Below are 27,353 nucleotides of genomic sequence, written 5' to 3' on the forward strand. Positions count from 1 at the left end.
TGAGGACACAATTACGACCAATTCATAATGATAAAGACACAGTTATGAGCATCTATGCATCAAATAATGAAGCCTCAACGACAAAAGAGATAGAAGAAATAGAAACATATCAGGAGTGGGAAATATTAATTGACCTCTTGAAATCCATAAGACATAGAGAGGGAGGAAATATAAAAAGCTTAAATGACATTATTACTAAGGTAGTACAACAGATACATCAGACCTGCTGCCCTGAACACAGAAACCATACCTTCTTTTCAAATACTCATGGAACATTCCCCAAAAGGAACGATGTATTACGCTTCAAAGAAAACCTAAGAAAAATCTCCAAACTAAAAATAGTACAAAAACATACTCTGACCAGGGAAAAATTCTTAAATACCCAAATAAAGAAAGAAGGAATGAAATAAGCATCAAATGTAAGAAGTTAGGAAAAATGAGACATAACTAATAAGCATAGGGTTTCTTTTGGGGGCGACAAAAGTCCAAAATTAGACTGTAGTGATGGCTGCACAACTCTGAATATAACAAAAAACAGTGAACTGTGAACTTTAAATGGATTAACTGTATAGTATGTGAATTATATCTCAAGCTGATAAAAAAGGATTTAAGAATCATACAATTAGGAAGAAGGAACTGGGTTTAAAAGAGCCAATAAAATAGATTAACCATTAGGTAATATAATCATGAGAAAATAAAGTCCAAATAACACAACATAAGAAATAAAGGTAACATCCTACAGAAACAGAGCTACCCGCTCCTGCAAAAAACAACCCCACTAGGTCTGGATGTTTCCTTAAGGGAAACAGAAAATTAATTTCAATTTTACCTACTTAAGAACATAGAAAAGGAAACTTTCTATGTTTCTTTAAAAAAATGAGTATAAGATTATACTAAAACTCAAAAAAGTTTATGAAATGTTTAATATCTTTTTAAAGAACACCTTTTAAAATTTTTAATAAAAATAGAATGAGGGATATGTCTGAATGGAAGACAACTTTGTATGTCAGTCATCCCCCCCAAATTCATCTGAAGAGTAATTAAACAGTCAAAGAAAAATTTTAAACAAACTTTCTCTAATAGTTATCTAATAGAGCTACTGTAGAGAAACCTGAAATGAACTCCCATTTTTGTGGGAATTTAGAATGTGATAAGGGTGCAATTTCAAATCAGGGTGGAAAGGACAACTTAAAAATTAATAAATACTGTTGGGTCAGTTGGGAAGAATTGAAATTAAGCAATTTACACATACCAGAATAAGTTTCAGATGGATTAGGGGTATAAATATAAAAATTACACCTATAAGAAAACTAGGAAAAAATTATAGGGAGTAGATTCAAAATCAAGGTGTGAGGGTATTCCCAAGCCATATAAAAATAATAGATCTCATTGCCTGAAAATTTTAACTTCAGCAAAGTGAAACAGGTTAAAAGACAAATGAGAAAAATAGATGTCACACATAAACGAAACCAAGGAAACGATAAAGACATGGAGAGAGGAAGTAGGTGGAATGTTTAGGAACATAGTTTACTGTCACCCATGTAAACGAAACATGGCTTGCCATGTCAAGTCCCAGAAATGGGTTAAGTGATGGGATGTGGGTGATTATTTTCTTCTCTATGTTTTCCTGAAATTCTCCTTTTTTTTTTTAACAATGATTGCGTGTTGTTTGTAATTAATTTTTAAAAAAATTGTTTAACAACGAAAAAGTCTGGCCTGCCTTACATTGTTCACTGGCGTGTCAGCGTTCCACCAGCTTTATTTCAGTTTTATGACGGGGAGGCACGGGGACTTTTGCTTACTTTGTGTCACCACGATACCTATTACAGACTGAGTCCTTACAGATATTAAAAAAGAAATGCTCACGTTTTGGATAAATAACGTTGGTCCTGTAGGTGTGGGAGACCTGCGTGCCAGCACCTGAGGGCCTTGCACTTCCTCATTACAGACGTCTCCCCATCCTCTACCCCACTTCCAGCCACATACCTCACTCCATCCGGCCGGTACAAATGACAGGCAGGAATTCATTCCTGGCGCGCGCGTCAGCGTGACTCCCGCGTCTCCACGTCTGTCGCTCGCCTGGGAACGCCCCCGCCCCGCCCCGCCCCGCCGCTTGTTGTGTTGTCATCACGTGGCCGGGGCGGGTCCTGACGTCAGGGCCAGGGGAGGGACTGCGCAGGCGCAGAAAAGGGGGCGGGGGACTCGGCTTGTTGTGTTGCTGCCCAAGAACCAGAGACGGTCCTGCTGCGGTCGCACCTCTTCCAGCCGCCCGACAATGTCGTCTCACTTAGTAGAGCAGCCGCCGCCCCCGCACAACAACAACAACAACTGTGAGGAAGGTGAACAGTCTCTTCCCCCACCAGCCGGCCTCAACAGTGAGTACTGGGCCGGCGGGCTCGGTAAAGGGGATGGGGGAGGAGGAGCTGCTCGGGCCGCTGCCGCCAGCTCCGCGCGGGGAGCGGGAGGAGAAGGCAGCCCATTGGTCAAGGCCTAGGATGTGCGGATGACTGACAGCTCCCGTCACCTGTCAGGAGGAGTTGCTCCTGTCTTCCTCCAGACCTGGCTCAGCTCCTTCCTGGGGTCTTGGGTGGGGGGCTGCTTGGGTTCGCCGTTGGGAAGGGTAGGTGGGTGGGAAGACGAGGGCGTCGAGCGGATCCCACCTGTGGTGGGCCCCTGAGCGGAGCCAATCGGGGCGTGGAGGGGCGGGCCTTGGGGCGCGGGGGGGGGAGGGTGGGCGGAGCGGGCCGCCAAGTGGACGTGGGCAGGGATGGGGACGTGCGGCGGGGACGCCAGGGGATGGACGCGGGCGGCGGACTGAGAGGAGGGGGCGGGCGAGGGACGGGCGGGAGGTCAAGTGTGCGGCACGCCTTGGGCCAAGCCCGGCTGACCCCACCTCACTGGGTCGGCCTTCCCCCAGGGCTCAAAATGTGAGACCTCTGGTTGCGTTCCTTTGTTAGCACGAGCTGGCCTGGAGAATTATTTGGTAATTTAGTGGTTACTTGTATCACGTGACGGGGGGTGGGTGTGAGGAGGCTATACTACTTTTTTTTAAAGATGTTTCAGAGTTGCTCAAGTAATTTTTTTTTTTTTTTTTTTTTTAACATTGGGGTTGTGTGTCCTGTAAACCTGCTTACGAACAGCTTCTTGAACCATCCAAGATTGCACAGATCACGGAGTCTGGGGCAATGAATTTTCAGAAACGGGATTAAAAATACATTGGTACACTGGGGCGGTTGAAAGTTAATGGCAGTATCAAATTACGACCAACTACAGTTGCTTTTGCTAACATTCTGGTGCTTAGACATCGTGTTCTAAGGTGATTCCCTGTTGTCTTTAAAGCTCGCTGGAAGCCTTGGAAAGGTTCTTGCCTTAACCTTCCTGTAATTTACCTTTTGAAAGAGGTGGTTGGGACAGTTAGCGTATGGCCAGATGAAGTCGTTTAAAAATCAGTTGGATGCTTAAATGACATTTAAAGGCACTCTAAGATCTTTCATCAGAGGGAGGTGTTCCAGCGTGGCCTAACAATTACTTTAGGGAAGAGAGTTCCTGTCCTCACAAGATGTTTTCATTGCTTATTCTTTTTGCTCCATCTTTTGATTAGGTGATTCTTTAAATGTTGACTTTTAAAAACTTTTAAGTGTCTTATGTTCTAGAATGTAAGATTTAGATATTATTTCCCACAGTAAATTAAAATTAATTTCTGTGTGTTTTAATGTTCTTTGCTTCACATATTAATATGCATTTTAAAATTAATTACCTGTATTTAGAACCATGTGATTTTAGAACGGGAAGAAACTTTAGCGATAACTGTCCACTTTTATTTACTGGTAGAGAAACAGGTCTATTTAGAATGGATAAAAAACAAGGTTCTACTGTATAGCACAGGGAACTATAGCCAATCTCCTGGGATAAACCATAATTGAAAAGATACAGAAAAAAAGAATGGGTATATGTGTATAACTGAGTCACTTTGCTCTACAGCAGGAATTAGCACAATTGTAAATTAACTCTACTCCAATAGAAAAAACAAACAGGTCTAGAGTGAAGTGTGTTGTCCAAGTTCATGGCAGGCTAGGTCCTAGAGCTGAGGTTTTACTTTCACCCGACTAGTGTTGCTTTCAGGACACTTCTTTTCATTGGCCCACAATCCCCTGATTATGTGTGTTTCTTATTCTCTCAGTGTATGCCACCTAATGTATAGAGGTGACCTGCCTATTGATCTCTTTTTAATGTACTGTTTCTTAATTGTATTCCAGTTTTCTGTGATACTTACAAGTTGGCTGTTTGGTTACTATGTGTACCCGACTTCACAGAAAGCAAAGGAATTTTTCTTTTCCTTTGACCATGTAACAGAAAAATGGGGTTGAGCTCTGTGTGATGGTTTTCCTCCGTGTCCTGACAGACCTCTGAGGTCTTTGATGTCCTTGGCCAATCAGGTACTGCTACGTTTGTATTAGCTCTTACAGAAGTGCAAGAATGCTCAGCCTGTGTGTGATATCAAAATGTTGCTTTGGGAAATCTGCTAGATAGAAAGTATTTTATTTGAGCTAGGGTGAGCTGCTTTTAAATGTTACTGAAAAGCTTTCAGATAAGTGCCATGTTTCATTACGCTCCTTTCGCCTTTTACTCTTTTTTAGCTCATTATACAACACTGGACTGAACAAAACAAGAAGTCTTATTGATTCCTTCAAGTGATTTTTGGGCACTGAGCAAAACAACTTATTCGGGCATCTAATACTATCCAAATTGCTGATAAGTTGAAGTTGTTTGTTGCATAAAGTTGCACAACTCTGAAAAACAGGAGATGAACTCATTGTACAGATTATCTCTGGCTTGGGATTTTATCTTTAGTTCAGGGGTCAAAGTTTTAATAGAAAATTATAGAAATATTTGGAATAATGAAACCGTTCTCTGATTTTTTTTTAAGTTTATCCTTGTATGGGGACTGTTTGCTTTCATTACAAATTAGTGGACAAATATCTGAACTACTTCCAAAGTTAAAAGGATATTTTCCAGTTGATAGTTTTATTCTAGAGAAAACTATCAAGTTACTTAAGAATATTGGACATTTATGTCATAAAATTCAGTAGGTAATATGAGGAAAATTATGGTAGTAATAAAATTCTTGTTATTGTTTCATGTAGGAAGTGCAGCCTTTTTTTTTCTTTTTCTTTTTTTTTAGTACAGCCTTTTTTATCTTTTTAAATATCTACAGCTATGATGTACTTGCTTCCTCAGTTATGGCAAGAAGGCTTTTAAGGCTATGACACGTGAAACTCCAATGCCTTATAATACTGGTTTTTTTTTAGAAAAATGTTAGTGAATGTTCTCAGTCTGGATTCCAGCATCAGGTACTTGAAATAAAATACATGTTTTGAGGAAAGAAAATAAGACATGATGAAATGTGTTAGCCCCGGTTACGATGAGTTACACATGGAATTGAAAAGTTGGGGAAAGAATGAGAAATACTCTTTTTCCTTTTCTCTCTTCCCCCATTCCCTCACTGTCCTTGCAAGAGGATTAAACTGGTGATTATAAAATTATAAAGAGTAAATACAGCATACAGTCATGAATGCAAATCACAATTATTGGACCAACCTTCACGAAGAACTGTATTACAGAATGTAGAAGCATGCATCTCTGAATCCTCTTAGCAGTTCTCAGACTTAAACTAGAAAATAGCTCCTGTAGTGTGTATATGTATCACCTGGCTTAAGAGAACGATTGTTAGTTTGTAAGTAGTCTTTTAATATAATGGAGCCTCCAGTTTTTAATTTTAAAGGCTTAATTATTAGGAAGGGAATTCACTCAGATTTTTTTCCTGCATTGTATTGCTTGGACAGCACAGTCCTCATGTCTTATTTCCTTTCCAAGTAAAAAGGGACTTCGTGAGGATTGGTAGTGTTAGAACGTCAAGAAATTCTGAGGCTATAAATCAGAAATGAACTAGGAGATGAGAAAAAGGTATGTGCAGTTCAACTATTGAGAAAGATAAGTTTGATTTTTTCCACTTTACTCAAAAGATAAAGCTAGTATATACACATTTTTTTTTCAGATCTAAATTTTTTTTAATTCTTTATTGGAGTATAATTGCTTTAAGTATGTAAACATTTAATGGATATCTATGTCCTGACTTTCTCTGCAGAACTGATTATTTCCATAGATGATATTACTGGAACAGAATTAAGAGTTAAAGGAAATCTACCATTTTAAGGCTTTTAATGGGTATTGCCAGATTACCCAGCAGAATGTTCATGGAAGTCCTGGTTGTAATAACAGAATATTAGAAGCAATCATTTGGGTGATGATTAACCATTGCCATTTGGATAATGGTTAAAGCATGGTATATCTTTATGATGGGATGCAGTGCAGTTCCGAAGAACAAAGTAAGGCAATATATATTGACATTGAAAGACATCAACGAGTTGTTAGGTAAGAAACACTATTTACAGAAAAATATATACAGTACAATTCCATTGTTTTTATTTGTAATAACAAAAGCAAAACACAAAAGTATTCTCTGGAAGTCTACATATGAAACTGTTAAAAGCAGTTTCCTTTAGGAGTAGGAATGAGAGGTTGGGAGGAGAGGTATCAATTTTTTTCCTTCACATACTGATGTTTACATTTTCAAGGAATGCATTAATTTTGTAGTAAGAAATGTTTTTAAAAGATACTGAGTATAATTATAATAGTAACTAACACATAGCACTTGTTATGTACTCGGAACTTTTCGTTGTGTTTTATTCCTGTCATCCTCCCAACAGCCCTATGAGGTAGATGTGGTGTTTTGTGGGTTTTTTTCCACTATGTGCAGGCAACCATTCAGTGTGTGTTTTTTTTAAATTGAGGTGTGACATATAACATTAGTTTCAGGTGTACAAAATAATGATTTTATTTATTTTTTCATTCATTTTGAAATGACCACCACAGTAAGCCTAGTTAACATTCATCACCACACAGTTACGAAAAAATTTTTTTCTTATGATGAGAACTTCTAAGATCTACTCTTTTCTTTCAAATATACAATACAGTTATTAACTGTAGTCACCATGCTGTAAATTACATACATCCCCAGGACTTATTTCTCTCCTGACTGGAAGTTTGTACCTTTTGATCACCTTCAGGTAGACACAGTTATTATCCCTATTTTACAGATGAGAAAACTGGAACACAGAGAGGTTACTGGAACACAGAGAGGTTAAGTGACCTGTCTAGGCTGTGACAATCTGATGTGATAGAAGGGGAGTCTGGGACAACTGGACATGATAGAAGGTAGAAGGAGAGTCTGGCTTCAGTCTGTGGTCTGAGCCACTATGCTAATACATGCCCGATAGGTACTGTCTGCCTTGAGTAGAGGTGCCTTCAGTTATGTTACAGAGTAAGGCAATTACAGGTCCTTTTCACTAAGCTTTTCTGGGTGGGTCTCCTCAAGTTCCTACATTGTGATTACTTACATATATTTAATGTAGAAGGTAGAATTTAGATATGGGTTTGGAAGTCCTTCAAAAAAGCAAGGTTTTGAAAACCTGACATTGTTACAGCCTTTTTTCTCTCTGATCAGCTGCTTCAAGTGAATGTTAATTGTATTTTAGAGAAGACTGGCTTCCACGGAGACCCATCTAGAACTCCTGGTTCCTTAGTTCTGCTTCTGCCAGAGCACCTGCAGCCTTTTATTTTTTTCACATTGGGCTTCTGTACAAGAACTGGTCCCATTGGTGTAGAATAAATTGGACAGTCCTAGAAAGAGTGGGAGTAGGAAAAAAACAGTTTGTTCATCATATACCTCTCTCTCTGTCGCTCTTTTCAGTTACAATATTTTGTAGAGCTCTAAATTTAGGGATGCTCGTGGTATATTTCTTATGCATTCCAGAGGCACTCCACAAGTATTTAGTTAAATGACCTTCAGTGTTAGATCTATCTTATTAGCTTTGCTAGTTGAATTTCTTCATCCATTTTGAATACTGCCTAGCCTGTGTCCATTTTTGTGTGTGGACGGAATGAGACCGTGGAGATGTCATGGAGTTGTGTTGTTTGGCAGTACAGTCCCAAAGAATGGGGGGTGATGATGGGACTCTGACAGCCACTGGGACCACCTTGGAGGGGAAGGAGGGAAAGGGTAACTTCACTTCTATGGAGCAAATGCTGTTCTAAGTACATTACAAATATCAACTCTTTTAACTAGTGTATTGATGAGTATCTTCTGTTTACTAGGCATTTTACCTGTGTTACTCTATTTAATCGTCACAGCAACCCTGGGGGGAAGGTACTATGTAATCATCTCTGTTTTACAAATGAGGAAACTGAAGCTCAGAATGTCATAGTAAGTGGGAGAGTCAGATTTCCAACCAGGGCTACCTTTGAGCTTTTCCTTTGTAGACGGGTGATGTTGAGTTCACTTCTGGGTCTGGATTAGCGGTAATCTCATTTTAGGGTTTGGGCCTGTTATTCTGATTTACGGATGGAAGACTGTTCTGCCACAGGACTCTCTCTAACACTTCTGCTTGGAGTTTAGAGAAATGGCTCCACCAACCTGCTTGGTTATGTTTTCTAAAACAAAATTTGTTGTAAGGAATGGAAATTAGAAAAAACATACACCACTCTCTTTTTGTTATGAAGTTGTTTTATTGGCTACTGTTGTCAATGCTTATTAGAATGAAAGGACCTTCATGTAGTCAGCAAACTCATGGAGCCAGTATTTTCAAGACCAGTCCAAATTACCAGGGCCCCATCCTTTCCTGTGGCTCCACCCTCTTTGACTGTTCGCCTGAGGCAACGTCAGTGTTGCCCGTAGCAGATGCCTGGTTTTCTGCCCCAAACCAACGAGGCTTCATGAAAACCCTAGAAAGTGTGAACTTGTGGGAGAGAAGAGAGAAAAGGCCAGCTTGCAAGGTATGTTTAGTGCATAGAGAAAGGAGAAGTAGAAAGAGGGAGGCATAAAGGAAGGGAAGAAGCTAATGTGTGGGATAGGGATAAAGCTTTTTTTAGGGTTTTTAAGCATTCTCACCTGATTTAGTTAAGAGCCAGCTGCATTCATTTTATGCTCCAGACTTGCACACAAACTGAAATGTTGATGATTGGATTTAAGTTCCCTCTCCAGGAACCTCTCAATTGTTTGTGCTAATTAAGGCACAGTTGTTAACATACTTAGATGACCTTTACGACGTTTCTAAATACAGGTGGAGAGGACACAACTAAATAGCTGAGGTAGATGGAGAAGATACAACTAAATAGCTGAGGTAGACTGGAAAAATATATATATGTAATTAAAATATTAAACATAAGTACCCTGTCTGGTAATAAAGTAGCTGTTTATTTTTTGAAAAGCAACCAAAAATTTTCAGTAAAGTATTTATTGTATGTAAATTAAGTTTTAACCAGAGAGGAAACTGGCTGAAAGACACATCTTCTAAGATACACATTTTAGAGGTCCAACTTCTTCTAAATCAGTTGATTGCACGAGCTCCTTCAGGAACAGCACTATATAGCTTTTCAGACTTTTATTGCTCCTTGTTTATTTTCTTCAGAATACTTTGGCATTTGCTTTGAGGCGAGCCAGAATTCTTATCTGAATTCACCATATTCACATGCTGTGTGCACACGAGAGACTCCTGTTCTGCTGTGGTTAACTGCAGTTATCTGACTTGTCCAACAGGTTCCTGGGTGGAGCTCCCCATGAATAGCAGCAATGGCAATGATAATGGCAATGGGAAAAATGGGGGTCTAGAACACGTACCCTCCTCATCCTCTATCCACAATGGAGACATGGAGAAGATTCTTTTGGATGCACAACATGAATCCGGACAGAGCAGTTCAAGAGGCAGTTCTCACTGCGACAGGTAAGTGAGATCCACGTTTTGGTGGAATTCTGGAAATGGAAGGGTTGCAAGGTTACTTCCCACTAGAAAAAATAAATTGCTTACATCTTCATGTGACAAAATTTACAACTCCCTTGCAAGGTTACTTCCCACTAGAAAAAATAAATTGCTTACATCTTCATGTGACAAAATTTACAACTCCCGATTTCTTGCAGCATGTGTGTTTAAATCAGATAGCCAATTGACAAGGACATGAGTGCCCACTTTCTCCTCAGATTAAATCAGTTTCCTTAGATTGTGTCGTTTTCAGATGTTTACTAGTTTAAAAGTCAGCGGTATAAATGTTTACTTACAGAATTAATCTAACTTTCTCCCGTTTTCCTTTGTCCTTTCACAGCTCTCTTTCTGCCTCCAATATAGTTACCTCTGTAATCTCTGTCCTCCCTTCTAGATTGTGAGGCTTTAGAAGGCAGGGATCCTGTTTCATCTCCTCTGTACCCTTGACAGTCATGATGCTGGCATACAGTAGACATTCAGGAAATGTTTGAGTCGCAGGAGGTACAAGTTGATTCAGCTTGTTGTATAGCAGTATTTGCACGGTAGAAGCACCAAGTAAGGTCTGTAAAGATAGTTAATTTTGAAGGCGGCCATTGCGTTTCCTTAGAGCTCAGAGGAAGTTTTGTTTCAGACCTCGTTTTTCTATATTTGGCTTGGGGAGACATTCTTCAATTAAGGACTGCATGTGGTGAAAGAGTTAAGGATACAGACACGTATGAGGAGAATGAAACTGCGTTGTTAGTTTATATTTCAGTACAAGCTTCTCTTTTTCCAGAGGGACTAGGTATTACATGACATAGTGGTATATTGAACATTCTTAGACCAGTGACAGCCATAGTATTAGCATTCTGGGGTACTGGATGATCTTCTGGCTAATTAAGAGTTCACTGTTATTGGCCATGTAGAAAATGCAGATACACAGGAAATAGACTAAGGGGACATCTAAAAATGTAAACAGTGATTATCTCTAGGGGATGGAATGATGGCCATTTTTCTTCTTCCAAATTTTTATACTTGGTAAAAATTGTGTGTGTGGTACATATTATTTCTCATCAGAAAAAGCAGAAAAGGAGAATCAAGAGTTAAATCATGTTCGAAGTGCCTGCGTGACTTATGATCCACCGTTGTCACCAGGGCCGCAGAGGACGGGTCTGACGGCTCTCTGGCACACCCACCTCCCAGTCACATCACTCACGTGTCCCTGTGCTTCGGAAGAGCCGGGATGGCTCTTGTCATGAGCAGAAGCAGAGCAGATGGCTCTTCTCTGAGCAGCTTGCCACCAATTCTGGGAGCTACGACATTAGTCTGTTTTTTGAGAATCACGTTTATATTATGTTACATTTATGTTATGAGGCTCACGGGAGGGTTTTCTGAAGTTTTCTGCTGCTTATGGGCTTGTTGATAAGCCTTTTATTACATGTTCAAGTACTGGTGAGTCCCTTAACCTGCCGTTCACTTGGTGCTGTCATTGAGCAGAGATAAGATCACCTGCCCGGCCTTCTGGTCATCTTATGTCATTTCTGGTTGCAGTTATACTTGTGGTCGAACACGAATTCATCTTCCCGTGATCATGTTTCAGTTAGGTTTCTGAACATGTAAATCGAGATGTGGCGGGTGCCCTGGGACACTTTCCTGTTCTCCACTTACACATCTTCAGGCTCTGGGTCACTGGTCACGTCTCAAGGGAGGCCTGGAACTCTAGCTCAGTAATGCTCTCCTGGGATACCTAACACTTGAACATTTAAGAATGTCTTCACAGTTCACGTCATCTGAATTGCCAGCATCTCTAGATTTGAGGTTGTTAAGCAGTGCTTCTTGTAGGCGGAAATGGTTTAGGATCGTTGGCTATTCGTCCCCAAGCTAATTTATGTATATTTTCATACATATTTAAAAATTTAAAAATTATTCCACCAGTATATTTTTGTCACTGTGGTGGTGGTTAGAAGAGATGCCCCTATGTGTTTTGCTTTGTGCTCCAGCCTATTGTAGGAGTTTCCAACCTATTGTAGGAGTTTCCAACCTACACACTATATTCCCACAGGGAGCTTTTAAAAATACCAGTACACAGACCCCATCCCTAGAGAATCTCGTTCTGTTGTCGAGACATGAGAAAAATTTTTTTTTTAAAGAAGATGTTGGGGTAGGAGGTTTTATTTATTTATTTATTTATTTTTGCTGTGTTGAGTCTTCGTTTCTGTGCGAGGGCTTTCTCTAGTTGCGGCAAGCGGGGGCCACTCTTCATCGTGGTGCGCGGGCCTCTCACTGTCGTGGCCTCTCTTGTTGCGGAGCACAGGCTCCAGACGCGCAGGCTCAGTAGTTGTGGCTCACGGGCCTAGTTGCTCCGCGGCATGTGGGATCCTCCCAGACCAGGGCTCGAACCCGTGTGCCCTGCATTAGCAGGCAGATTCTCAACCACTGCGCCACCAGGGAAGCCCAACGTGAGAAAATTGTAAAAGCTCCCCAGCGGATCCTAACATGAGCCAGGATGATAATGCATCCCAAATGGATCAGTCTACCAGTGAGATGTTGAGTATTTGTCTAAGCGAGCTTGGTGCCAGTGGTAAGAAGAGTGTAAAGCAGAGCTGTGCTTCTCTTGGCTTTTTGACTTGGTCATTCTGCTGCCTTGACCTGGTCATGGTTCTGTAAGGCTGGTCCTTAACTTGACCTCTGGCTGTGAATCCAACAGTGTTATGAGCATAATAACAGTATACTGAGGACAACCAGAGTCCCTCGTTCTACTTGGTTCCTGTGCTATAGCCTGAGATTTCTCGTTGAAGACAAAAATTTTCTAAATACAATAATATGGTGGTTTGGTATGGAACCAGTTTTTCACTTTTCCTTCCCCCACTTCAGAATCTCCTACATCAGTTATAATCGTCAAAGACTGGTGATCTTACTTACTTTCCAGTCAGTCTCACCAGCATCTCTATGTATTACCATTGGACACATGCCCTTGACAGCGTTGATAGTTAATATCTATTCCTTTGAGCAAGTTAAGCCTGGAGCATCCTTCATGCCCACTTGAGTTTACATTTGGGGAGCTGGGGTGTGTAGTGAAAGGTCTAGTGACTCGCTATGGTTACACAAGGAATCATTGATAAAGCTAAGAATAGCACTTAGCAGATTGTATTCATCTCTTGTATCAGGTACAGCTTGTGACCATGTATCTTTGTCTAAAACTGTATCTGTAAATTTTTATAGTTCTGGGAATATATGTTGTACTTGTGAAAGGTTATCACTTGCTATAAGTTTATATAATTCACTCTGAAATATCTCAAAGTCAGTATTTCAAAAGTAAGTAAAATAGTGGTTCTCAAACTGTTTGGGCTCAGTACTCCTTTACACTCGTAGTAACTATTGGGGACCCCAAAGATCTTTTGTTTATGTGGGTTATATATTTTTATATTTACTATATTAGAAATTAAAACGGAGAACATTAAAAAGATTTGTATTCCTTCATTCAACAAGAAGCCTATTACATGTTAACATAAGTAACTTTTTTAAACAAAATTTACCTGTTGTCCATAACCAAAAAAATTAGTAAGAATAGTGGCATTGTCTTACGTTTATGCAAATCTCTTTAATATCTGGCTTAATAGAAAACAGCTGGACTCTCACCTGCTTTTACATTCTTTCTATGTATATATGCTATTACACAAAATTTAGCCTTTGGAAATTTTCACTGTACACACATGGCAAAATGAGAATGAAAAAGGCAAATAAATCCTGATAGTATTATGAAAACAATTTTAACCTCAAAGACCCTTTGAAAGAGTCGTTAAGAGCCGCTTTCACACTTTGAAGATAGCTGGTGAATTGTTTAACGATGAAACAACTTTGAGAAAAAGAACCCCAAACTAGAGTTTCTGAATTTGAAGATCATTTTACATTTATTGGAAAAAGAGTAAAAATAAGAAAATGTGACAGTCTTGTGTCTTTAGGTAGTATTTCCGTTGCAGATTTATCATTGCAAAGGAATTTATCACCACTGAAAAATTCTAGAACATTTGGGAGTAAGGGTGCTCAATTTCATTTTTTCTTACATGGGGTTGTGGTATACTTTCTGATTTGCTGCTTTTTCAAAGACATACCACTATAACTTTTAATTTTCTAATTTCCAGTAGAGGCTAATTTATTTGACAAAATGAGAATTAAAACTAATGGCTATAAATGTGTCTTTTTCTTCTAGCCCTTCCCCACAAGAAGATGGGCAGATCATGTTTGATGTGGAAATGCACACCAGCAGGGACCATAGCTCTCAGGTGTGTGTGTATGTTTGTTTATCTTTCTGATTTGCATTAGATAATTAGGAAAAATGCAAATCTCTAAGTCTGTTTTGCTGAAATATAGTAAAGAATATGAAGACTTTAAAAAATTGTTTGAACAATGGAATATTACTCAGCCGTAAAAAAGAACGAAATAATGTCATTTGTAGCAACGTAGACAGACCTAGACATTGTCATACTGAGTGAAGTAAGTCAGAGAAAGACAAATATATGATATTGTTTATTTGTGGAATCTAAAAAAATGGTATAAATGAACTTATTTACAAAACAGAAATAGAGTCACAGATGTAGAAAACAAACTTATGGTTACCAGGGGGAAAGGGATAAATTGGGAGATTGGGATTGAGATATACACACAACTGTATATAAAATAGATAACTAATAAGGACCTACTGTAGAGCACAGGGAACTCTTCTCGGTACTCTACAATGACCTATATGGGAAAAGAATCTAAAAAAGAGTGGATACATGTTTATGTATAACTGATTCATTTTGCTGTACACCTGAAACTAACACAACATTCACAACATTTTAAATCAACTATACTCCAATAAAAAATTTAGAAAAATACTTCGAAGCCATTTTAAGTTATTCAGTTTCTGATGTTGGAATTTATGCTGCTGTGGTCGTCGTCATGCTCCTTTACAACTAAGAATTTGGGGTCCTAAAAGAATTGGGAAATTCTTGTCTATAATGTGTCATTCCAGTATTCCAGGCTAGTTTCTTGAGTTTATAAATAGAAAACTGAGGCACATGTCTTATTTAAGGTCACAGAATAAATGAAACGGAAGGTTGTTGTAGAACCAGGTGTGAAAGCTTTTTTGCGTCTGAAATCAAATCAAGCTAGAGACAAAATTCACCTAAATTATGCAGGATTCCTTAAGGTAAAGAAGTTAAATATAGTTTCACAAGGAGTTGACATGTTGGAAATATAGATGGATATAGTATTGAAAGCTTACAAAGGTTTTTATTGTAAAACTTGGGATAAATAAATAATTGTCGTTAATGATTTAGAATGTTCATAGCCAGCCCTTGACTTTATTGATCTGTCAGATCACCTGCAAGTGTCAGAGTGCAAATTTTTTTTATATATAAATTTATTTTATTTATTTATTTTTGGCTGTGTTGGGTCTTCGTTGCTGCGCCTGGGCTTTCCCTAGTTGTGGCGAGCGGGGGCTACTCTTCGTTGCGGTGCGCGGGCTTCTCATTGCAGTGGCTTCTCTTGTTGTGGAGCCCATACTGGCTCTAGGCATGCGGGCTTCAGTAGTTGTGGCATGTGGCCTCAGTAGTTGTGGCTTGCGGGCTCTAGAGCGCAGGCTCAGTAGTTGTGGCGCACGGGCTTAGTTGCTCCGCGGCATGTGGGATCTTCCCGGACCAGGGCTCGAACCCGTGTCCTCTGCATTGGCAGGCAGATTCTTAACCACTGAGCCACCAGGGAAGCCCAAGAATGCAAATTCTTGAGAACAGGAGGCGTTGTTTTTTTCTCCCATGTTAAGGTACTTGAAGAATATATGTTGAGTGAATGTTTGAATGAATGCTAACAAAAACTTTGTTTTGCGGAGTTCTCACTGTGCAGTGTCCTGGCTCCCTTTGCACTGGAAATATTTTGCATGTTACCTTGGTTCCACCCAGTATTCTTTCTGTTTAGGAAGCTGCACACTTTCTCCCTACGTTGACTGTGCTTTATTTGTGCTGTTTTCTGAAACCTAGAAACACTGTGGGACGGAATACTAATTTATTTTATGATGAACTTTATACCGTAGAGAAACTTGTAGTAGCAAGGCTACTACAGTCAATTTAAACCAGGTTACGTTTTTGAAAAGGCAATCTAACTCCTATAAGAAAAACATTATATCCTGTAGAGGAAGACTTTTAGTAAGAGAGAAATCAATAGGAATAATATACTTGAACTTCCAAAAAGCCTTTTGCATTGCTTGTTTCTAATTGAAGAAATGCTAATTCAAAAATTAGTTACTTTAGGGTTTGGGAAGGTGGATTTCTTTTTCATGAATTAGAAGGAAGCTTAGGGTTAGGAAACAGTTAAAAACAGTTAATAAAGGACTTAATGGTACTTGCTCTTATTGAATTTTTTAGATTGTCTACATGAGGAATATATGACATTTTTAGCCTTTTTAAGAGGAGGAAGGAAAGAAGCTAATATTTACTAGATACATTCCAGGTGCAAATTTTTTTTTTTTTAATTGTTTCCCACTGTAATGTTCTCAGCCCAGTGAAAGAGGTGACATAATGCCCATGAATGAATTGGAAAAAATGAAGCTGTGTCTTAATTAAGTTACTTACCTAAGATCAAAAGCAAGTAAGTGATAGAGTCAGGACTGAAACCAGGGCTGTCTGGGCCTGTGGCCCCTGTTCTACTAAAATAAGTCGATGAATGGGATTGATTTCAGAAGAGCTCACAAGGTCGTGAGAATGAACTAAAACACATGTCTGGTGAGTCATGGTACAAGGAAGCCTAAGGTGTAATGCCTTTAGGAAAAAGTTGTTCAAACTGGACTTTCAGGATAATGGTCCTCAAGAGTCAGTTTTGTAGCAGAAAATAGACGGTAGATTGTCTCTCAGAGGCGTTTTTCAGTGTGTTTCTGGGACCAAATAGGCCAGCACAGGGTCGGGTGTCATTGGAAGATGATACAAAGTGAAAATGTCTTCCTTTTCCCTCCTGTAAAACTGTGGTTTATCTATTCTGTGCTATGTAGTTTAATATCCACATTTAGAGACCTAAGAGAGCTTGAGGTGCGGCAGAGAAGGAAAATGTAAGTGATTAGAAGGTAAGGGACTGCCCATGATAATAGGCTGAAATGATCAGAATCTTCTGTCTGAATAGTTGTAGCTGTGGAGCGAGGGTTATTGATTTGGATAAAGGCATGAATATTACTTCATTAGACTAAGTGCATTTTTACCATATTCTGAAATTCCAAGAATCAGAAGGCAATTTAAAGCCTAAAGCTGGCAAATGTAAGATTAATAAAAGGAAGCACAGGGCAGTAGTGAATGAGGAGAGCTTACAATCCTTATTCTTAAGGTAAGCATTCTAAACTGATCTGGGAAGTTTTTGTGTTTTTTTTTTTTTTTTTAATAATAGCCCAAAGATCATCATCTTTAAAAATTAGAATAAAATCTTATTATATTTTCATTCTTTTGGAAAGTATGAAATACTAGCTTGTTCACACATTTAAACCTGAATCTTTGAGCAGTTTTAGAAGCGACATTTAAGACCAATGTTGGAAACTGAACAGAAGTGACCTGCAGTGTGTTGAATGAGGTATTGTGTGGCACAGGCTGATCTATAAGTAAATTGTAACAATTTATCGTTTTTGATTTAGGGTATTTTCAGATTTACTCCAGAGAGCCAACTCATGATTCTGAGTAATCTTAATACTCAGTGGAACAAGCTTAATCCTAAAGGCTACATTATGTCATTCAGTGGTATTTGCCAAGTCCAGCAGAACTAAATAAGAATGATAGTACCAGAGTAGCAAAAATCCACAGGGATTTTACTTTCTGTTTGATAGCAAAAGGGACCATCTATATCTAGAGATTCTCTGAAGCTACCTTCCTGGAGCAGCTGTTTCATAGAGAATTTTCATAACTACCTACAAAAAAGAATGAAAGTTTGAATTCTATCCAAACAAAATAACAAATCAAAATAATGCTTAGCTTTGAGACCCTTTGGTTTGAGGTCATAGCATTATATTCCTTAAAACTGAATAAATAATGCTGTGTCATTTTTTTAGGAATTTCTCGTCCCTGTGGGGTCTGGAAAGAGAAGCTATTGGAAATTTTGATTGTTCTTACCCTGAAACTTTAGGTTATTATCATTAGCAAGGAGAAGGACTTTTTAAATTTATTTGATGTGAAAGATGTCCAGTTCTTACTCTGTATTAAATAAATTACTCTTAAAACTTTCGGCTTAAGTAGTTTTGTTTGTTTGTTTGCGGTACACGGGCCTCTCACTGTTGTGGCCTCTCCCGTTGCGGAGCACAGGCTCCGGACGCGCAGGCTCAGCAGCCATGGCTCACGGGCCCAGCCGCTCCGCGGCATGTGGGATCTTCCCGGACCGGGGCACGAACCCGTATCCCCTGCATCGGCAGGCAGACTCTCAACCACTGCGCCACCAGGGAAGCTCTGGCTTAAGTAGTTTTGACTAAACCTTGGAAAATGTTTGGATAGCAATTTGTCTAAAAATCTCCTTCTAGGGAGTAAAACTTAATGCCTAAGAGTAGGGGCTATAGAGACCATTTGCCTGGGTTTGAATACTGGCCCTGCTACTTACCGCATATAGAAACTTGGGCAGTCACTTAATTTATGTCTCGGATTCCTCATCTGTAAAATGGAATAGTAATAGTTCCTTTTCTTACAGGATTGTTGTAAGGTAAAGGTTAATGCATGTAAAGTGCATAGACTGATGCTTGTCTCTTGATAAATGCTTAATAAATACTAGTTATTTTAAGTTATTATAAATCATTTACTTCCTCAGCCCAACTCCCAGTTATTTATTTTCTCATTACTTTATATTTGTTAGCATATACTTTTTGATGTTCCCCTTTGTTTTTAATTATGAAAAATTTTGAATGCATACAAAAGTAAAGAGGATATTACAATGGCCCTTCATACACGTATCACCCAGATTCAATGATTATCAATGTTTCCACACTTTAGTTACACTGTATCCCCAAATATACTTTTTCAGATTCATATTCTTTTTTTTTTTAATTGAGGAATAATTCAAATCTCAGGTTTATATTGCTGTGTTTAGACATAACAGTGAAACTCACTCAAGTTTTTTTTAAGATGTTAAATACTCTGATCTTAGATCATTTTGTCAGCCTTTTTGGAAAAATGACATCTTTCTTACATAAAAATTATTGATGCACAAGCTTATGATTTTTGTATATTTTCTGTCTAGATTTGTCTTCTGTAGTAGGAAGGATCAGTCTTCTTTTTCTCCTTTTTTAAAATGTGAATTCTCCTTTACAGTCAGAAGAAGAAGTTGCAGAAGGAGAGAAAGAAGTGGATGCTTTGAAGAAAAGTGTAGACTGGGTGTCCGACTGGTCCAGTAGACCTGAAAACATTCCACCTAAGTAAGTCAGTACATGGTTCTTTTCAGTGGACACAGTGCGGGCCTGCTAATTCCTGAGATATTTTCAGCAAATGCATTTCTGACACCTGCCTCTGCATTTCTTCCCCCAGGGAGTTCCACTTCAGACACCCTAAACGTTCCGTTTCCTTAAGCATGAGAAAAAGTGGAGCCATGAAGAAAGGGGGGATTTTCTCTGCAGAATTTCTTAAGGTGTTCATTCCATCTCTCTTCCTTTCCCATGTTTTGGCTTTGGGGCTAGGGTAAGTATTGGTCAGTACCTGAAGTTTCTTCCATTCATTTTATTCACAGATTTTATTTCCAGCTGTAAGAAATATACGTGAAAGCAGTTTGTGTTGTTGTCCTTTTAATGTTTCAGCACAAGTGGGATGAACTCAAAAGAATTATTGAAGTCGATTCACTTTTGGTGTATAGGGTTCCCCCGCTCTCTGAAAGTAGAGCATGTCTATGAAACCTTCCGTAAGCTGAAATGGTGTAAAGCGAAGAAGCAATTACCTTAGGACACATCTTGCTAACTGATGCACAACATACATCGAGATAAAGCACAGATGCTCACAGATGCAGTTCAAAGCTATGGGAGCTGGATGCTGAGGTGCTGAGTGTGGTTCCTGGGAAGGAGGCGCTCTCACTGCTCGGAGTGCGCTTCCTCTGTAACAGCTCGCTGCAGAACCATCGCTGAACACTGTTCACTTTTTGCCTTTTTTTATAAATGTGAAAATCCTCTTCGAATTCCTTTCAGTTATCGAAAACAGGTACTAACATAGGTCTAACCTACATAGTGAAGTAATGAAAAGCAAACTTTCGAAAAGCGGGGGATACCTATCCAATAAGTATTTTTAAGAGTAGAGTTTTTTCTTATTTGAAAATAAGTTGTTCATATGATTTACTACCCTAAAGGTTCATTTTAAAGTGAGCTCTTCTATATTTGATTTTTCTTTTTGGGTCTTGTTGTTGTTGTTTATAAATTTCTCAAGATAAGCTGAGTTTTAAAGTAAATTAATCATTAGTGTATAAAGTTGGCGTTGATGTGAGCATTTCTCTTTCCCAAATGGGAAAATATACCATTTTATCGAGTAGTCCTTGAGTGCAACTGGAAAGCTGGTTGGGGTTACTACTGTTTTCTCTTTGTATTGACAGCATTTTTCTTTCCTTCTAAAATTGACCCCACATTTACCTGCAATTCATTAATTTTTCAGGGATTTCTTTTTTTTTAAAATAGATCTTTATTGGAGTATAATTGCTTCACAGTACTGTGTTAGTTTTGGTTGTACAACAAAGCGCATCAGCCATATGCATACACATGTCCCCATATCCCCTCCCTCTTGAGCCTCCCTCCCACCCTCCCTATCCTACGCCTCTAGGTCATCGCAAAGCACGGATCCCGTCTCCCTGTGCTGTGCTGCTGCTTCCCACCAACCAACTATTTTACATTCGGTAGTGTATATATGTCGACACTACTCTCACTTTGCCCCAGCTTCACCCTCCCACCCCATGTCCTCAAGTGCATTTTCTATGTCTACCTCCTTGTTCTGCCCTGCAACTAGGTTCATCAGTAACATTTTCTTTTTTTTTACATTCCATATACGTGCGTTAGCATACGGTATTTGTTTTTCTCTTTCTGATGTACTTCACTCTTCAGACTCTCAGGTCCATCCACCTCATTACAAATAACTCAATTTCGTTTCTTTTTATGGCTGAGTAATATTCCATTGTATATATGTGCCACACATCTTCTTTATCCATTCATCCGATGATGGACACTTAGGTTGTTTCCATCTCCAGGCTATTGTAAATAGAGCTGCAATGAACATTTTGGTACATGACTCTTTTTGAATTATGGTTTTCTCACAGTATATGTCCAGCAGTGAGATTGCTGGGTCATATGGTAGTTCTATTTTTAGTTTTTTAAGGAACCTCCATACTGTTTTCCATAGTGATTGTATCAATTTACATTCCCACCAACAGTGCAGGAGGGTTCCCTTTTCTCCACACCCTCTCCAGCATTTATTGTTTGTAAATTTTTTGATGGTGGCTATTCTGACTGGCGTGAGGTGATACCTCATTGTAGTTTTGATTTGCATTTCTCTAATAATTAGTGATGTTGAGCATCTTTTCATGTGCCTCTTGGCTATCTGTTTGTCTTCCTTGGTGAAATGTCTGTTTAGGTCTTCCACCCATTTTTTAACTAGATTGTTTCTTTTTTTGATATTGAGCTCCATGAGCTCCAAGAAATCTTTGATTTCTTTCATCAGTGTTTTATAGTTTTCTGAGTAAAAGTCTTTCACCTCCTTAGGCAGGTTTATTCCTAGGTATTTTATTCTTCTTGTTGCAGTGGTAAATGGGAGTGTATCCTTAATTTCTCTTTCTGATTTTTTGTTGTTGGTGTATAGGAAAGCCAGAGACTTCTGTGCATTAATTTTGTATTCTGCAACCTTACCACATTCATTGATGAGTTATAGTAGTTTTCTGGTGGCATCTTTAGGATCTTCTATGTATAGTATCATGTCATCAGCAAACAGTGACAGCTTTACTTCTTCTTTTCCAATTTTGTATTCCTTTTATTTCTTTTTCTTCTTTGATTGCCATGGCTAGGACTTCCAAAACTATGTTGAATAAGAGTGGCGAGAGGGATTCCTTCTCTTGTTCCTGATCTTAGTGGAAATGCTTTCAGTTTTTCACTGTTGAGTATGATGCTTGCTGTGGGTTTGTCATATATGGCCTTTATTATGTTGAGGTAGTTTCCCTCTATGCCCATTTTCTGAAGAGCTTCTATCATAAATGGGTGTTGAATTTTGTCAAATGCTTTTTCTGCATCTGTTGAGATAATCATATGGTTTTTATTCCTTAATTTGTTAATGTGATGTATCACGTTGATTGATTTGCATATACTGAAGAATCCTTGCATTTCTGGGGTAAATCCCACTTGATCATGGTGTATGATCCTTTTAATGTGCTGTTGGATTCTGTGCTAGTATTTTGTTCAGGATTTTTGCATCTATGTTCATCAGTGATATTGATCTGTAATTTTCTTTTTTTGTGATATCTTTTTCTGGTTTTGGTATCAGGGTGATGGTCACTTCGTAGAATGAATTTGGGAGTGTTTCTCCCTCTGCACTTTTTTGGAAGAGTTTGAGAAGGATCAGTGTTAGCTCTTCTCTAAATGTTTGACAGAATTCACCTATGAAGCCATCTGATCCTGGACTTCTGTTTCTTGGAAGATTTTTAATTATGGTTTCAATGTCATTACTTTTGATAGGTCTGTTCATATTTTCTAATTTTTCCTGATTCAGTCTTGGAAAATTGTACCTGTCCAAGAATTTGTCCATTTCTTTATGGTTGTCCATTTTATTGGCATAGAGTTGTTTGTAGTAGTCTCTTATAATCCTTTGTATTTCTGCAGTGTCAGTTGTGATTTCTCCTTTTTCATTTCTAATTTTATTGATTTGCATCCTCTCCCTTTTTTTCTTGATGAGTCTGGCTAAGGGTTTATCAGTTTCATTCATCTTCTCAAAGAACCATCTTTTCGTTTTATTGATCTTTGCTATTGTTTTCTTCATTTCTATTTATTTCTGCTCTGATCTTTATGATTTCTTTCCTTCTACAGACTTCGAGTTTTCTTTGTTCTTTCGCTAGTTGTTTTAAGTGTAGGGTTAGATTGTTTATTTGAGATTTTTCTTGTTTCTTGAGGTGAGATTGTATTGCTATAAACTTCCCTCTTAGAACTGCTTTTGCTGCTTCCCATAGGTTTTGGGTCGTTGTGTTTTCATTGTCATTTGTTTCTATGTATTTTTAAATTTTCTCTTTGATTTCTTCAGTGGTGTCTTGGTTATTTACTAGCACACTGTTTAGCCTCCATGTATTTGTATTTTTTACGGTTTTTTTCCTGTAATTGATTTCCAGTCTCATAGCGTTGTGGTCAGAAAAGATGCTTGATATGATTTCAATTTTCTTAAATTTTCTGAGGCTTGATTAGTGACCCAAGGTGTGATCTATCCTGGAGAATGTTCCATGTGCACTTGAGAAGAAAGTGTATTCTGCCACTTTTGGGTGGAATGTTCTATAAATATCAATTAGATCTGTCTGGTCTGTTGTGTCATTTAAAGCTTGTGTTTCTGTATTTATTTTCTGCTTGGATGATCTGTCCATTGGTGTAAGTGGGGTGTTAAAGTCCCCTACTATTATTGTGTTACTGTCAATTTCTCCTTTCATGGTTGTTAGCATTTGCCTTATGTATTGAGGTGCTCCTGTGTTGCGTGCATAAACATTTATAATTGTTATATCTTCTTGGATTGATCCTTTGATCATTATGTAGTGTCCCTCCTTAACTCTTGTAACAGTCTTTATTTTAAAGTCTTATTTTATCTGATACGAGTGTTGCTACTCCAGCTTTCTTTTGATTTCCATTTGCATGGAATATCTTTTTCCATCCCTTCACTTTCAGTCTGTATGTGTTCCTAGGTCTGAAGTGGGTCTCCTGTAGACAGCATATATATGGGTCTTGTTTTTGTATCCATTCAGCCAGTCTGTGTCTTTTGATTGGGCCATTTAATCCATTTACATTCAAGGTTATTATCGATATGTATGTTCCTCTTACCATTTTCTTAATTGCTTTGGGTTTCTTTTTGTGGGTCTTTTTCTTTTTTGTGTGTTTCTCGCTTAGAGAAGTTTCTTTAGCATTTGTTGTAAAGCTGGTTTGGTGGTGCTGAATCCTCTTAGCTTTTGCTTATCTGAAAAGCTTTTGACTTCTCCATCGAATCTGAATGAGATCCTTGCTGGGTAGAGTAATCTTGGTTGTAGGTTTTTCTCTTTCATCACTTTAAGTATATCCTGCCACTACCTTCTGGCCTGCAGAGTTTCCGCTGAAAAATCAGCTGATAACATTATGGGGATTCCTTTGTATGCTATTTTTTGTTTTTCCCTTGCTGCTTTTAATATTTTTTCTTTGGATTTAATTTTTGTTAGTTTGATTAATATGTGTCTTGGTGTGTTTTTCCTAGGGTTTATCCTGTATGGGATTCTCTGTGCTTCCTTGACTTGGGTGACTGTTTCCTTTCCCGTGTCAGAGAAGTTTTCAACTATAATCTCTTCAAATATTTTCGCAGACCCTTTCTTTTTCTCTTCTTCTTCTGGGACCCCTGTAATTCAAATGTTGGTGCATTTAGTGTTGTTCCAGAGGTCTCTGAGACTGTCTTCAATTCCTTTCATTCTTTTTTCTTTATTCTGCTCCTCAGCAGTTATTTCCACCATTTTGTCTTCCAGCTCACTTATTCGTTCTTCTGCCTCAGTTATTCTGTTATTGATTCCTTCTAGTGTATTTTTCATTTCAGTTATTGTGTTGTTCATCTCTGTTTGTTCTTTAGTTCTTCTAGATCTTTGTTAAACACTTCTTGAATTTTCTCAATCCATGCCTCCATTCTATTTCTGAGATTCTGGATGATCTTAACTATCATTACTCTGAATTCTTTTTTCAGGTAGATTGCCCATTTCCTCTTCATTTATTTGGTCTTGTGGGTTTTTACCTTGCTCCTTCATCTGTGACATATTTTTTTGCCATCTCATTTTTTTTTTTTTTTTTTTTTTTAATGAGTGGGATTGTGTTCCTGCCTTACTGGTTGTTTGGCCTGAGGCTTCCAACACTGGAGTTTGTAGGCTGTTGGGTAGAGCTGGGTCTTGGTGCTGAGATGAGGAACTCCATGAGACCTCACTCCGATGACTATTCCCTGGGGTCTGAGGTTCTCTGTTAGTTCAGTGGTTTGGACTCGGATCTCCCACCACAAGAGCTTCGGCCTGACCCCAGGCTCGTGAACCAAGATCCCGCAAGCCGCCGGTTCACTTTGTGCTTCTCCTGTCTCCTTGGGCATCAGAGTCCCCCACCAGCGGCCGGCAGGCGCCCTAGTTGGGGGGAGACTCCAACTCCGCATCTTCCCACACCACCATCTTGACTCCTCCAGGGATGTCTTTTAAATTCTTCTTTTTTTCTGGATTTGAACAATTGAGGAAATACACTTTTGAAATATTTTAGGAGTTAAACACTTGTGGTTAAATATTTTTAAGACATATCTGCTCTTCTCTTTGAGCATGCCCAGTGGGTCCTCTTCTGTATATAATGTGCAGAAGAAGTACAGCATCTCTTATCTTTCCTCTAAGGAGCTCAGCATATGGGAGAGGTGTTCACAGTAATGAACTTGGAAACGTACGTGACTTTCCCACACACACCTCCTGCCTTTCTGGGTGCCTGATCTGCTTTTGTGAGGGTGAGCACAGTGATGGCACGCAGCAGAACGGGGGGTATGTGAGAATGCTGTGTGGGGTAGGAGTTCACATTCCCCGGCAGCATTGACTGCACACTAGTTCATCTGCCCTCAACAGGCTGGTCGGCTTTTGTACCTTGGAGGAACTCCTCCTTTTATGAATCTTCAGACTGTTTCTCTTGCTGGTGTAAGTGTAACAGTTGTTATAGATGAATGTAGAAAACAAAAGGATTCTAAAAAGTAAAGTTGGTTTTATTACGTTGGCGTGTGGGGCTGGTTCCATCTTTTCCTTAACTTCCCTTCTGCTTCTGTTATATAAGGGTCAAACACTTGCTTGGCATGGGAAAGTAATATAAGGCCCTAATCCTTAAGAGTTAAACTGTTAATAAGAGCATTTTAAAGCACTGGCAGCTTTGTAATTTGGTATATTACTGTATTTTGTGTCTGAAATATCAGTAGAATTTTTTTTCCACCACAGCGGACCGTCTCAAAGGAGGTTAGCTCTGCTTTACTCTTTGAAGGGATCTGTTCTCTCTGGCTTTGCTTTGTCTAATCACTGCCCCAGTGATGTCCAGTCCTGCCCAATGAGTAAACATAATCATATAAAACCAGTTTAGCTGGCTGATGACTAGCTTTAAGTAAGTCAGTGATGATTTCAGGGTGTTAGGGAACTGTACACACAGACCTTTAGAGCCTTGTACAATGGCTGAAAATTCTCATTTGTAAGTACAGTTCAGCCTGTGGGCAAGTTGGTATAGAGCTGTTGAAACAGATGAAACATGATATACTGTGTTTCCTTTCAGCATCTACATTGGAAAACGACTCAGCACGCCTTCTGCCAGCACCTACTAAGGGAAAAGAAGAGCCCCTGGGAAAGCGTGTGACTTGTGAAGTGGTGTATTGTCACAGTAGTTTATTTGAACTTGAGACCATTGTAAGCATGACCCAACCTACACCCTATTTTTACATATCCAAGTTCCAGTAACTCTCAAATCCAGTATTTTATTCAAACTCTGTTGAGGCATTTTACTAACCTCATTCCCTTTTTGGCCTGTAAAACACTTTAGAATTTCCTAACAGTTTACTGTTGTTTAGAAATTTGCAAGGGCTTCTTTTCTGCAAATGCCACCAGCAGATTATAATTTTGTCAACAATGCTGTTGTCTCCTTTTAGGTACCACCAGACTTAGACCTGCATCATTCATGGTATAAATTTTACTCTTGCAAGATAACTCCCATCTTTCTCTTAAAGCAAGACCAGGTTAGCAAATGATATAAAAGCTTTGTTGTTGGTTGTTTTTTTTTTTTTTTCCAAGACAAAGGCAAGCTTCCCTAAGCTTGAATTTATAGTTATTAAAAAAGAAAAAAACAAACAAAATAAGACACAAGAAAAAAAAATATCCTGGGCAATAAAAACTTATTTTAAACCAGCTTTGGAGCCACTTTTTGTCTAAGCCTCTTAATGGCGCCTTTTAATTTGTAGGAGGCAAGCTATGTAAATGATAGGTATAAAATAGAAGAACTCGAATACATCAGCAGATTTTAATACTAGTATGTTATAATGCTGTCTTTTCTATGGTATAGAATCTTTATTTCTGGTAAGGAATGTCTCAGGCCTAGAAATCTATGAAATTGCTTTGGGGACTTCTGTGTGTGTGTTTGGTATTTTTATGTTTATTAGCTGCATGTGAATTTTTCGTGGCTTTGATTTTTTTTTTCTTTTTTTCTTTTTTCCTAAGAGGCTTTGGAGTGAGTTCCAATTTGTGGTATAAATACAGGCTTCTTGTTTTAGGAAGCATCACTTACACTCTGAAGCCTTTAAACTC

General features: G+C 38.7%; 1 protein-coding gene across 1 annotated transcript; it reads left to right on the forward strand.

Moving 5' to 3' along the window:
• The first annotated feature begins 2,170 nt into the window (after positions 1 to 2,170).
• BNIP3L (BCL2 interacting protein 3 like) lies at positions 2,171 to 26,969 on the forward strand. Its single transcript, XM_030879076.3, has 6 exons — positions 2,171 to 2,375; positions 9,656 to 9,839; positions 14,065 to 14,137; positions 19,157 to 19,260; positions 19,370 to 19,519; positions 26,332 to 26,969. Exons 1-6 carry the CDS (start codon positions 2,276 to 2,278, stop codon positions 26,378 to 26,380), a joined length of 660 nt encoding a protein of 219 aa, XP_030734936.1. The 5' UTR covers positions 2,171 to 2,275; the 3' UTR covers positions 26,381 to 26,969.
• Positions 26,970 to 27,353: the final 384 nt, after the last annotated feature.

This window comes from Globicephala melas, chromosome 6 (genome assembly GCF_963455315.2).
Source record: "Globicephala melas chromosome 6, mGloMel1.2, whole genome shotgun sequence".
In the NCBI taxonomy this organism is placed as follows: Eukaryota; Metazoa; Chordata; class Mammalia; order Artiodactyla; family Delphinidae; genus Globicephala; species Globicephala melas.